General features: G+C 37.3%; 1 protein-coding gene across 2 annotated transcripts in view; it reads right to left on the reverse strand.

Moving 5' to 3' along the window:
* The window catches only part of LOC149674076 (uncharacterized), a 72512-nt gene that overhangs the window by 33128 nt on the left and 26479 nt on the right, over positions 1-12905 (reverse strand). For both annotated transcript variants that reach the window (XR_016367004.1, XM_089839930.1), the window contains exon 2: positions 5416-5484. Coding sequence is in view for 1 of the 2 variants with exons in the window: in XM_089839930.1 (XP_089696056.1) it covers positions 5416-5478 (63 nt within the window). In the remaining variant the exon portion in view is untranslated. The remainder of the gene's footprint in view (positions 1-5415; positions 5485-12905) is intronic.

The raw sequence follows: 12905 nt of genomic DNA on the forward strand, positions 1-12905 counted from the left end.
TCTTGCAATTTTTTTGGAATCTACATCATCCCCTTAGCTTATTCACGAGCGTACTTAATAAATTCATGTATACACTGTACGCTCATATACACGTCTCGAAAAATATTTTAGGCAGTGTGTGATACGGACCAATGATCACCATGCACTTCTCCCTCGCAATTCTTTTCCAGTCAGTAAAAATCTGCAAGGCTTGGCGGGTTCTCCCGCATTATATAGCCGCGTGAAATTGATCCTCCCCAAAACTCTTCTTCAGTTCTTCTTTCTCAAGTCTCAACTACTCGCTAGTTCTTAGGTTTTAAGGAGGAGGAGAGTGAGAGCCTAGCGTTATTATTACGGTTCAGTTAACTCGCTCGTATCACCCTCGATCCTAAAACTATGAAATTTGGACGCCCAAAATCCAATCATATGTGATGGCGGAATTTTTCTCGCCTTAAAATTCTTCTTCTTTCATTCTCCCTCGCGCAAAAGTATCGTGATTAGATAAAATGAAGAATCAAAATGTGAAAAAGTAAAGTTCTGATACGCCAATTTAAGAATGGCATCCCCTTGGAGAGAAAATTCAAAATCAAAATTGAAGGACCAGGAAGGAGGAGGGGTGTTCAAATAAAGATGGTGTTATGTTTCTTATGTCAATTTAACAATTTTTGTTGAACGTATATATCTTAAAATGATTCAAACAGAGCATTTTTTATTGTGGATCGTTTCGAATGAATATGTCAATTTGTCATAATTTTGGAGATGTTATTTCGAAGAAGATACGAAATTCTTATCATTCTAGACAAAGTACTGTTTGTGAAATCCACTCACTCCTGGCTGATGTACGTTTCACCCAGAATTTTATTACTAACGATTCTAAAAAAAATGTTGGGTCTATTGTAGGTATGCATCAGAAACTCGTGAGAGCTAAGTCTATATGGAACTTTTCTAAGGTGCATTGTGTCTCGCGCAGTCAGTAAATAATTTCCGCTGTCCTTCGATGGATGAAGCTAACAACTTCCTTTGAAGGCACTCCGACACAAAAGAACCTATAGTTAAATTAGGACATAGAGTTAAGCTAAAAGCTTTTATATATATAATGAAAAAAAATGAAGAAAATTCTAGACTAAGTATATTGACAAGATCAAAGCAACGAACGAACATATAGGTTCTTAGCTAAGTACCACAAGTATTTCTCTGAACCAAACCAAATACGCCTCACGTTCAGAAAAAAGTAGCATGCAGACACCATCACCAAGGTGCGTAAGTTTATAAGGACATTCAGGGCTGCGTAACAGTACAGAAAAATTGTATAAGACGACCTGAAGCGCCTTAAAGGTATAGTTGCACCATATCATAAAATTTATCAAAAACCAGCCTTCCTTTCGGTGCTTTGCTAATAACACGCGGATTGAATATTGACAATCCGCACAACAGTACATACCGGAAGATCGGTTTTTAACGGTTTTAACCGGATATTGGAAAAAGCCCTTGGTCTTGTTTAACCAAACAGAGTCACTGAGAATCTAATGGCACGTCCATTCATCAAAAACGAGGCTCGTGACACGGAACCAAGAGAAAGATATGACGCAATAGTTCAGGAATCGACCAAAGAAATTTTAGTGAAACTTGAAACGTCGTTTGCTAAACCAAGCCGGACTAGGTTTTAGGTATGACTATTCCTTTAACCCCAAATCCTACAAACATTAGTTCAAAGGCTCAAAGTGTAAAGTAATACGTGACAGATTTCGAATTCTAACTTTCTATAAGCGCAACTTGAGGACCTATTCAACAAACCCAATGCAATATAGCCTCTACCATCCTTAAAGATTCAATGACAGCTATGGAGGTTTTTAAAACTCAGAGTTCGTTCTACGCGGAGAACCAAGAGGTCTTGGAAGACTACGTAAAAATAGAAAATACACTTGGACTCTGGAATGAAAAAAAGGAAAAACTTGCACGAAACTTTTTGGCGAAGAAGGCTAACTAAATCAAGAAACCATCACTTTTTCCTCGTAGCTCTAGGAGAGAATTTTTTTTATCTCCTATACCTTTCTTTAGGGTCTTGAAGTTCTTATTTTTCTGGGTCTTCCAGTCGAAGTTTCCAAGTCCCAAAGCGGCAAAGGGAAAGAAAGAATGGCGGGAAAGAAAAAACGCCGACCAATCAAACACCTTTTCTATATTCGTTTAAGCCCAGTACTTTCTTGGAAATAAAAAAAAGGAAACTTTTCTTGTACTGATGGGGTTGACAGAAAATCAACAGTTTCTAAAGATGTACGACGGTACGAGAGGTAACCCTAGTTTTAACTGAATGAACTCTTATATCAGCCGAAGAGACAGAACCTCTTCCAAAGTTTGCTTTCCTTATGACAAAACCAGTTACTTTGGCCTTTGGCAACGATTTACTAAAAGGTAAATAAGCAGGCGACAGTTGGTTGCATAAAGGAAGGACAACAAATTTACCATTATGCTCAATCACAAACCGATAGCCCCTTTAAAGTTTTGTCAAACACGTGGTTTCAAAATCATCAAATGATAAAATTAAGAAAGATCTTGAAGTATTTTCAAAATCATACCTTGCTTATCAAAAAAGACAGCTTAAGAAAAACACGCAGCATTGCCCAAGATGTTCTGCTTCTTACTTTTAATTTAGTTTCAATTTCACAAGAACTTGTACTCGTGAGTTAAGCCTAGTTTGAAATGAAAATTAAGATTATGATATTTCTCGTGTAAAGTCCAGCTTTTTAGTTAATTTCCTCAACTCTGTTGAAGTGGAATGACGCGATTAAAACCCATTAATCACTTCTTTAAACTATAGCTACGGTGGAATTAGTACCCGTCAATTAACAGCCGACATCAAGGGAAATGGGAAAAAAATATTGGGACACACATTTCACTGTGGCGTGTGTCAAGTGAATATAACCTATGGTTGTGTGGCAAAGCAATCAATCTCTAATAAAATCCCGAGACATCAAACACGTCTGGCCCGTCCAATTGGTATACCTGGAAAGGAATACCCAGGGCCCCCAAAGGTCCAACGTCTATAAAGCGAGACCCTAAACATCCCAACAAACTCATAAGTCCGTCTTGGAAGTTAGGCAAGGCAAGCAACCCATATTAGGTCCAAACATTTCTCATTCCACTACGGCTCTGCCCGTACGGATCCCTCGCGGAACTCTTAGATTTTTTAGTACCCCTTAGGGACTTTTTACGCGAGGTTCCTCGTATATTTCCCTTTGTTAGAAGATAAAGGCCCAAGAGCGAACATAAACGAGAAACTGCCTTCCGTTGCCCGCTACCGAACGCGATAAAAAAATTACGATCCGAGAAAAGTACGTCGTAAAAATTAGAAGCGACCCCCGGCTGATGTCGTATAAAAAGCCAAGAATCTCTATATAGCTTCCATGGTAAGGTAAGTAAGGGTAGGTAAGGACAAACCAAGGACCAAGTGCGAGGATGGACTAACAAGTCATAGTTGGTTTTAAAAAGGTAACACGGTGACAGTGTACTCCGTCATTCAATTTGATTAGATATGCAATAGAAGCTGTACTAAGCCCGGTACAAGAATCTAATTGCGGGATTAAGATTCAGAAATCTGAATAGATCTTTAGCTTTAGGCCAACTTTGTTACATAATTTTGGTATTAAACGGTCGCCATTAAGAGGGTAGTTTCACAGTGGGGTATATAAAAAAATATCGCGCGTCAAAGATCTGACAGTTCCCGTAAATTTGGTCATCATTATTCAAATAATAGATTAGTTGTCAGTCCAAATAAAAAATTACTGTTTTGTGTAGCGTAGGTATCTCATGGTAAAATGCACCACTGAAACACTGGGTATGTAACGTTAACTACATGGGCCATCAAAGACAGCGATATCGCAGCTTTATCAATATTGTAAATTAAAACTAAAATTACGGTCCAAGGTATGAAAGTTCGAAGCCAATAGGAACAGTTAGGGTTAAGCTATCAAGGTTCCAACGGCGACCTAGTCCTATCGTGATTGCCTTGGGTTAAGACCCCCTACCAAAGCCTTCGACCCATAGGTATCTCGTAAAAACTTCTCTCAAAGAGCTGAAGCTGCGTGCGTGGGCTACTACTCTTTTCAGAGGTTTGATCAAAAAAATAAATTAATGCGAGGTAATTGGCACGTGGACAAGTACTGTCCTAAAATGTAGTTGTTTCACTTTATTGAATGAATTAACCATGATCCTTTATGTAGATGGCCCTAGCGTCAGCCTCTTTTAGTAAAACACGTTCGTCATAAGTGAGAGAAGGGAAACATCTCCATTTCTCTCTGTGCTAGCAACCTAAATAGACAGTGCCATCTAGTTTTCCTAGGTCATAAAGCAATAAATTAATGTGAAAAGCGCTACAATCGCCTTTCAACATACGAAACAATCATAAACTACGCTGTATTACGTGGCCAGATGGCGCTACACGCAGAAGTTGCTAACTAGCCCCCTAGATGACAGGACCATGTATTACCAGAATGCAAAACTTCAAATTACGTTTACGCCCTATAACTTTGTTTTAATTTATTTCTGTTACGATTTTAAGTCAAAATAACCTTTGCCTGAGAAACATATACGATCTATTAAAAGTAAAATGCTTTCCTATAAAAAGATACGTAGGGAGTTTTTTGGTTTTAATGTTAAGGAACGTTACAGCCACCCCCAGTGAGTCGTTTGGGAGCACCCACATTGAACTTTTTTGAATGGTTTGGATTTATTGTAGCGAAGAATGGTCGAGGTGATAATGTTTGGGGCTTTTGAGTATCCCTGATAAAAAAGTCTTGAGCGAGGTGGAATCGTGCTGAGTTAATCTTTGCTATATAGGAGGAGGAGGGGGCGGTGATGGCCATCATTGGCGAAACGGGGTTTAAAGCCAGTTTGAGTGTCTATGAGATAAGATTTGGGGATTTGAAGTTTAGTGAAGGAATTTTATGGTGTGCTTTGATGCCTCGAATTGTATTTCGAAGTTCTGAGATATCAAAAAATCGTATACATACATGATTGGGTAGGATCAGGTCGATTTTGTTTTATGAGTCTTTGGTTTTTTACGCATTTTCTTACCATTTGACCTTGGGTTAGAACAAGATTCAAACAAGTAATTGATGTACAAGCTATTAATAATCTTTGACCTTTCAATATTTGCGTTCAAAATTTGATGTTGATACCCAAATCACACCGTAAATATTCACCAAAAATTTTAGGATTACTTTGACCTTGGGCTAAATACATTTCACCTAATATTACCTATTTCAGTTTGTTGCCTTTAAGTTAATTAGCTAACGTTATTTTTTTCGACTGCCAGAACTTTTGACCTCTAAAACTTTCAAATATATTCACTTCAAATCCCATATGTCTCCCAATCACAAATTTAAATAAAACTTAATTAAACTAAACAAAAAAGCGAACATACCTATTGATAAAACTCACCGGGTCTTGTGTCGTATTTCTTTCATCTTCAAACCCTAATTGGAAACTAACTGCGCGAGTCATCCAAACCTAAAATACAAGAAATAAAAAAACTTCAATAATCTTAAAAATAGCAACAATTTACCTTGACACTAATTTAAAAATAAACTAGCAAACGCCCGAATAAAAATCCGCTAGTAAAACCTTACAGGCAAAGTTATAAGGAAATGATAAAGGTCAAAATCGATTGAAAAGAAAAAAAAGACCAAGATTACTAAAAAATTTTAACGAGAAAATGGACTGATGCATCGTAAGGCATAAGGAAAGTTGCCAAAATTTTATGGCTAAAGTGCATTAATTTAAAGTATTCAAGTATAAAAAACTATCGTTCATAAATGACCTCTCATTACCTCTATCAGACCATAATTTCGATTTAACGAGTTTCATTTACTTCTGGTAATACGCCTTTCGTTCGATTTTTAGGAGGATCTAAAAAAACCCGTTAATTTTGTCCACTATTAAAGTTTGATTTACGAACGCTAAAATCTTTTTTTTTATTCAGTTTTGTTCTCTCCCCTCCTGGCGATTTTTATCAAAATCCACTTTTTCTGGCATCATACGAGTCTCTCTTTCGAGTTAGGGGAGATAAAATAGATCACAACAGAAGTGATGGACATTTTTGAATTTAGATAAGGAACTTCGAATGCGTGAAACATTTTTCATATCGGAATAATTTTAGAACTTTTTTTACTCTCTCTCTCTCTCTCTTTTCATTAGGATAAAAACCAAGGGCGAAAGATTAGATAATGGTTTTGGATTTAAAAAAGCCTTAAATTAGATTAATTTAATCTATATTTATTTCTGAAATTGAAGAAAGTCATTCCTTCTATAGCGTCTCTATTTTCTATGGATATTTTTACCGTTGTAAATTACCACGTCATATAACCGTGAAAAATATTAAAACGAAAATTTTAAGTACTTTTTGTGTTTACTGAATAATGTTTTCACGTTAATGAAGCGAGATTCCACCACTATCACACATGGATAATTTGATAACAGCGTTGCGTTCGTTTTATTTCGAACAATATTTGTTCTTAGGAATAGCCAACATTTAGGGGCAAACTTATCAATGCATTTCGTACCAGCCCCTGTAGAAATGTTTAACCCGCAAGACTCCGGTGTCCAGGGAGAAGCTACCTTACAGAGCAAAAATAAACATTTAGAAATCTCTTTTGTACAGCTATCATTAGCTAGAAAAGGGATTTTGCTAAATGTAAATAAATAAACTTATATTAACTAGGGCTATTTATTTTCGAATTCAATAATGATGAATAAAATAATGATGAATAAAATAATAAAATTTACGCCTACTCTTGAATGGGGGAAAATCCAATAAAATTCTTATGATAACAATTCTATCATCGCAAGTTCCACGCTACGAATTTATTCCAATTCCTTTAGGAATAATGAACAACAAAACGGAGATTGTCACAATATTTTGAAATTAGAATCCCTAGCTTCTTTTACTTTAATTGCGTGTAACTTCTTTTATATTGTACATAGAAACATGATTCCAATTGATCTATTCATTATTTTATACGCTCTTTCGATTGAAGTAGAAAAAAAATCTAGCCCGAAGTATCTCTTTAAGGAAGAGCTTCGAAAACTTGCATCTCCAATATTCACAAGAAAAAAAGGAAATTCATGTTTCAAAATACTTCCCCAGTCCCAAGAAAAAAGTTGTGAGTGACATTCACATCATCCCAATTTCTAACGAGGTTAAAAAGATTGAGGTTAGAGAATGTCTGATCACAGAAATCCAGAGAATGTTACTCAAAAACTCTCTTCGCGAAAGGATATTTTTCCAATCTTTTAAAAGTCAGAGATTGTGTGGTATGCCCGGGTCACGAGATGAATCCCGCGTTTCTTTACACCATAATCCAAAGATATCACGCCTTTAACAAAACCTTTGTTTTACTGTCAAGTTTAACCGTAATTTCTGGGTCCCTATTCATCGGAATTTTAAGGGAAAGTGGGTGGCAAGGGATCCCGATAGGTTATTGCTTTTTCCGCGCGCCTTGTAGCCCGCATTTTTCCATCGCATAGATTTTTCCCGCGTTTTCTTTAGCTTCTTTCACTTTTTTTTGGCGCCCTGAGCAAGTGGCGGTCGCGGGGCGCAAACTTGGCAGGAAAATAATGCCGAAATCAGCATTTTCTTTGTTAGGGGGTGCACTGTACAGCAATAGGCTAGAACGGGTCGCCATTACGAGGTTTTTATAGGCAAGGAAAAGAAGAAAAAAACGGAAGAAATTCAGAAGGGTGGAAATGCGTGAAATTCGTTCATGCTTTAATATCTGCGGCCTTTTTTGGTGACTTTCGTTTTTTTTTCAATTCCAAAGTTTTCGGGTATTTTTAATTAAATTATATTATACCGGTTGTGCTGAAATTAAATTTGTTGGTTTGTGGTAGACATTGGAATTTTAATCTTGCAGGTTTCCCAATTTATCGTGTGCCTAGCTTAACGTGGCTAAAATATTATCAGAGTTACTCAAAACCTTTTTAAAAGGAATATTGAAGATGAATTGTTTTCTTATATAATGATAAAGTAATGATCAATATTTGAATTAGCAATATTAAAGTTTATGAAGAAATTTCAATGTCTGTGACTTCAGTCACCTTTTTAGACTCACTTAGGTCGTCTTTTATTACGTCACTAGCGTTTAAGCCTGTCTCAGGCAAGCAAGGGGCGTATTGTTCAGGTTGAAGCCAGAGTCAAGACAGGCCTGGGAAAATGTTTGGGGGTGGGGTACGATTACTGAATGTATTTTGATTCGATAAAAACACTTGATTTTACTCTTCACCCTCAACTCTGCATGCTAATCTCCTTTGATAACTCTCTCCCAAAATAAAAACACGTTAAATTAGAAAATATCCATTAAATGTTGGCTGTTTTTTCCCCCTCAACACTGGTGTTTGTTGTGTGAAACAGTTTTACAGGCGCTAACGGAAAACATACGGGTATCTTTGCCCCTACACAATACTTACCCCTTTTTAAGCTAAAAAAGAAAAAAAAAGATTCGAGATAGTGAAAATAATTATCAATAAATTAAACCCTAAACATCACGGACCACTCGAAAAACTTATTAACAGGCTAACTTGAAAATGGCTGAAGCAATTTCGGGCTTGGGCTTAATCTCCGAGCCATCCTTAATCGTAGCATACCGTATCACCATCGAAATAAAGCAAATAAACTGGTTCCACCGCAATCTCAAACGGCAATCTACTTTAATTAAGTAAACCCTATACACATATATATATACACATCAGAGTCGTGCTAACACGCGAAGCAGCGAGGGGATAATCACTTCCCAGAAAAACGTCTAACTCAGTTCGGATTATTTCACGACATTTAATTCAAAACTTCTTTAAGAAAGGCACTGATTTGTTTGTTTGGTGTTTAGTACATAGATAGCTTTATTTCTGATTTCTCATGATTTCAAGAAATATTTAAATATATTCCTGACTTTTTGCGTACGTAATTTCTTAAGTGGTTATCCCCTCGCGGGGCTGTATAACTATTACCATTTTATTAGGCAATTCTCGCGTTACCACAGCCTCTTCCCCCGTTCCCCTTAAAGCTCCGTGGAATGAAAATACGTAACGTACAGTCAACGCCCCTTATCTGTCGTCGTCGAGCGAATCTAAATTGTCCACGCGATAAAAAGAAATATAACCGTGCTGCTAGAGAGTGCATGCATAGGGGTGCATGAAGGGGTGAAATCACTCTTTAACCTAATCAAAGAAATGCTAGGGGGATAGATGGAGAAAAATCGTATTTTGGTGCGTGCACTGAACAAAGTCTTATCGTGTGATAACACTAGATATTAGAGATGTTGAATTAAAGGCAGTATCAAGGGATTAAAACTAGTTAATTTGGAGTAGACCAAAAAATTTATAATGAAACTAAAACACTTGCGTTGACATTCAATAAAGTTTTTCAAATTTATACCAATATTAAGCGTAAAAGATGTATTTGTAGGTCTATCTTCGCAAAATGTAACCGGCAGTCTCATCGGTCAAAGTTTCAACCAAACAGACGCGCGACTTCGCTTAGGTCTGCCTGCCTTATCAGTGAAAAATAACACGAAATTTGCTTTTCGTGTTACTCGTTTTGATTGGTGAAACTGTAGTCAAAACCGGTTAATAAATAGAGGTAGCTTAAAAGCCTCTCATATGGCGGATATTTATATAAGTTAGATTTGGAAAGACGTTGGCAAATACGTCGGCAATTACGTTAAAATGACAAAATAGATTCAAGATTTCAAATTTCTCTGCCACTTCATCCAAAAAAGAACCTGAACTAAAATGGTTCCAGTTTTCTAGTAACCAATGAGCACCCAATGCTTAGTATATAAGGGAAGTTTCTTGGGGTGTGCTGCAGTCAGAGAAATACATCACCACGACAAGAAAACGTTCTCTTTTTTTTTTGGTTTTCTTAACTCTCTTTTTCGTCTTTCTTCCTTCTGGTATGGTGCGTGGGTCTAGCTAGGCTAAACCCTATTTGCAAAATTACCAATAAAGGGGCGTTAGGAGTGCTGGGTGAAAGGGGCAAACGACAGAGTGCCCAGATCTTATCATAGCCAGCAGAGAGTATAAGGCCTGAAGCGCCAATGGTAAGGGTTGGACGGTTGAGTTTGTAGGTTAGATGGAGGAAAGTAGCGCTTGTCCACGTCGGGGCGTCATTCTGATGGATGGAGGGTTCCCTTCCAGCGCAACCGAGAAACGATACGAAGACGACGAGGAGTGGATGTAGGCCTAGAAACTTAGAAGATGGACGATGGAAGCCGTATGCTATGGATTAGAAAATAAGATGTGCCATAAGGATTCAAATTGTAACTTTTTGAAGAAAGGCACTGTTGTTGTTAAATAAATATCCCACGCTTTAATGTCGAAGTGTAAATATTACCACTATTTGGGGACAATTAATTTTTTTTTAAAGTTACATCGGCAAAAAATAGAAGCGACGTCTAAAATGTGTGAGGATAATATTTCAAGAGGTGGACGGACACTCAAGCAAACTCACGCGCGACACGACACATGGACCATGGTGACGTCTATAAAGATGTTCACACATAATCCATTATATCCTTCAAATTCAAAATTTATATTTAAAAAACTAATAAAATAAATAAATAAATAATTCTACTAGACAAACAACAACAGGGCACACGTAAGTTGGTCCCGATGGCAACCCCCCTCCAAATGTTCTGTATTATCGTAAGGAATATGTGAACAGGTGGGGAGGGAGGGGGGTTCGTCCTCAGACCTGTTCCCCTTTGATTCCTTATAGCAGCACCTCCTACCTTATTTCTGTTGATGTGGGCCTTGCGCTAACTGCCTAACTGGTAATGCGGTATTGGTTGGGTCGCGCTTTCTTAGCATTCTCAGATCATTGGATGCCCTGGAAGATTGAGTACCCGAGATGGCGAAAAAGTTCCAAATGACTATGTAGTAGGAACTAAGGCCTTAAACCAAAGGGCAATACTGTAGACGCGCACTGTGCATCCTCAATGCCGCCCTTTACTTACCTCCCTAAAAACCTACTTAGGCAAAAGGCGCTAGTTTCTCATTAAACCAAATGGGCAAATAGCTCAAATGGGATTCACTCAAAACGTGGTTCACTCGATCCCTCTCCGAGTTCGATACGATCAAGAGTCAATTCATTGGGAGTAGGAAACTATCACGGGAGTACAAAACAAGATTTCACAGAACTCGCGTCACCTTCTCTCTGAACCTCTATGTCATACTGACTTGATGATAAATGTTCATCCCAAATCACATTACTCAGGAATCTGCTGAAACTAATTTAGAATCTGCGTTCATAATTTAATGCGAAACATTCTAATGGGTACATTTCAACGGCGCCTTAGACCGATATTTCAACTTGGACTGACATTTAGTGTAAGCACCTAATGATCTCAACGCCCAGTCCAAACTAGCTTACTTAGAAAGCTGAAAATTTGCAGGGACGTTACTCTTTAAGTAGTAGTAGCGCACTATGAAACGTTTTCCAATACGCGGCCATCTTTCAAAATGGCGGACATAAATGTAAGAAAACCTTCTTTATGAAAAAAGTTGATTTCGCGTTTCAAATTACATCTTTAATATTTAGTAAAACAATTCCCAATATTCTATAGACGGACATAATGGATTTTGAGGCCTCAACTCTCCGCCATCTTTAAAAATGGCGGTAGGAAAAGTAATAAATAAAAATGCCTCGACAGGCTGACGGGTAAACTCAGGGTGCCTTTGCTGCTAGTAAACAATATAAATGCTCCTTATATAAGCCAAAAAAAGAAAAGAAAAAAAAAACAATACCAATAACAGTACCCCGATAACTATACTGATACGATATAGACCTAGTAAGGGAGAATGACGCAAAAAGATCTTCCATTTTCTTTAATGCAAGTCGTGAATACTAAAATCATGAAGTAATGACCGAAGTTTCCTTTTTTATCCTTTCTTTGGGTATCAGGAACATTAGCGAGGGGTGATACTCTCAGTAAAAAAATCGAGGGTGGCTAATATAGAGATTTTGGCAGGGGGTCCGCCCGGGTCCCCTCTCTCGTTTAGAGGTCCATAAAAGAAAGAGGATACTGATATGGATGGGATGGAAATGGAATGAAGGAGAGAAAGAGAGAGAAAAAAAAGAATAGTAAAGGTATCAATGAGATCTTTTAGGCCATTTTAACGTAATGAAGTTTTATAATCATGTTAAAAGGAGTTACCACGCGTATTAGGTACGCTTGTAAAATGCCTAAATGGGATGCGAAATTTTTTTGGGGGGGTTTGTAATGGTAAAGTGTTCAGACTTTACATAAAAAAGTATAAGGAGAATTTTTTTTAAAAGGTTTTTCGAAACAGAATTTCAAATTACCCCGCTGGTACAGCCAAACGCATTAAGGCTTAGTATAAGATTTTTTAGGTACAAATTCCCTTATTTTTACAGGGTTTTCTCTGACCAACTTTATCACTAAAAGTCAATGATGCGTTTAAAAATAACTAAACTTAAAAATATATTACTTAATTTACTATTTAACGATGGGTTATAAATATTTTAATGGAAAATCAAGTGTTTCAATGGATTACTGACCCCTGTGACCTCTTCCTCAAAATCCAAAGCATTAGTGTCACCCTGGACTCGTAAGCTTTCTAGCGTCACATCATTTGGTCGAGATAGTTAATTTAAAAACACAAGACATTTACTCCTAGAGTTTGGCTTCTCCTTGAACATTTATGTGCAGCGAGTGAAACACTTTTACAGGCGCTCATAGAAATAACCTGGAATCCTTGCCTCTGTATTTCACCTACTCCTTTACTCTCCAAACATTTTAAAACCATAACTAAATTAAGAGCATACTTGTATATTTTTCTCCCTGAGCTGTAATATCTTTTGGGTAGATACGTTACATAACTTAATATTTACTACAAGCTAGGGGGTGGGGGTGCCA

The sequence above is a fragment of the Phalangium opilio genome, unplaced genomic scaffold (genome assembly GCF_054372755.1).
Source record: "Phalangium opilio isolate 3A_F unplaced genomic scaffold, DU_Popi_V2 ptg000048l_1, whole genome shotgun sequence".
Taxonomy (NCBI): domain Eukaryota; kingdom Metazoa; phylum Arthropoda; class Arachnida; order Opiliones; family Phalangiidae; genus Phalangium; species Phalangium opilio.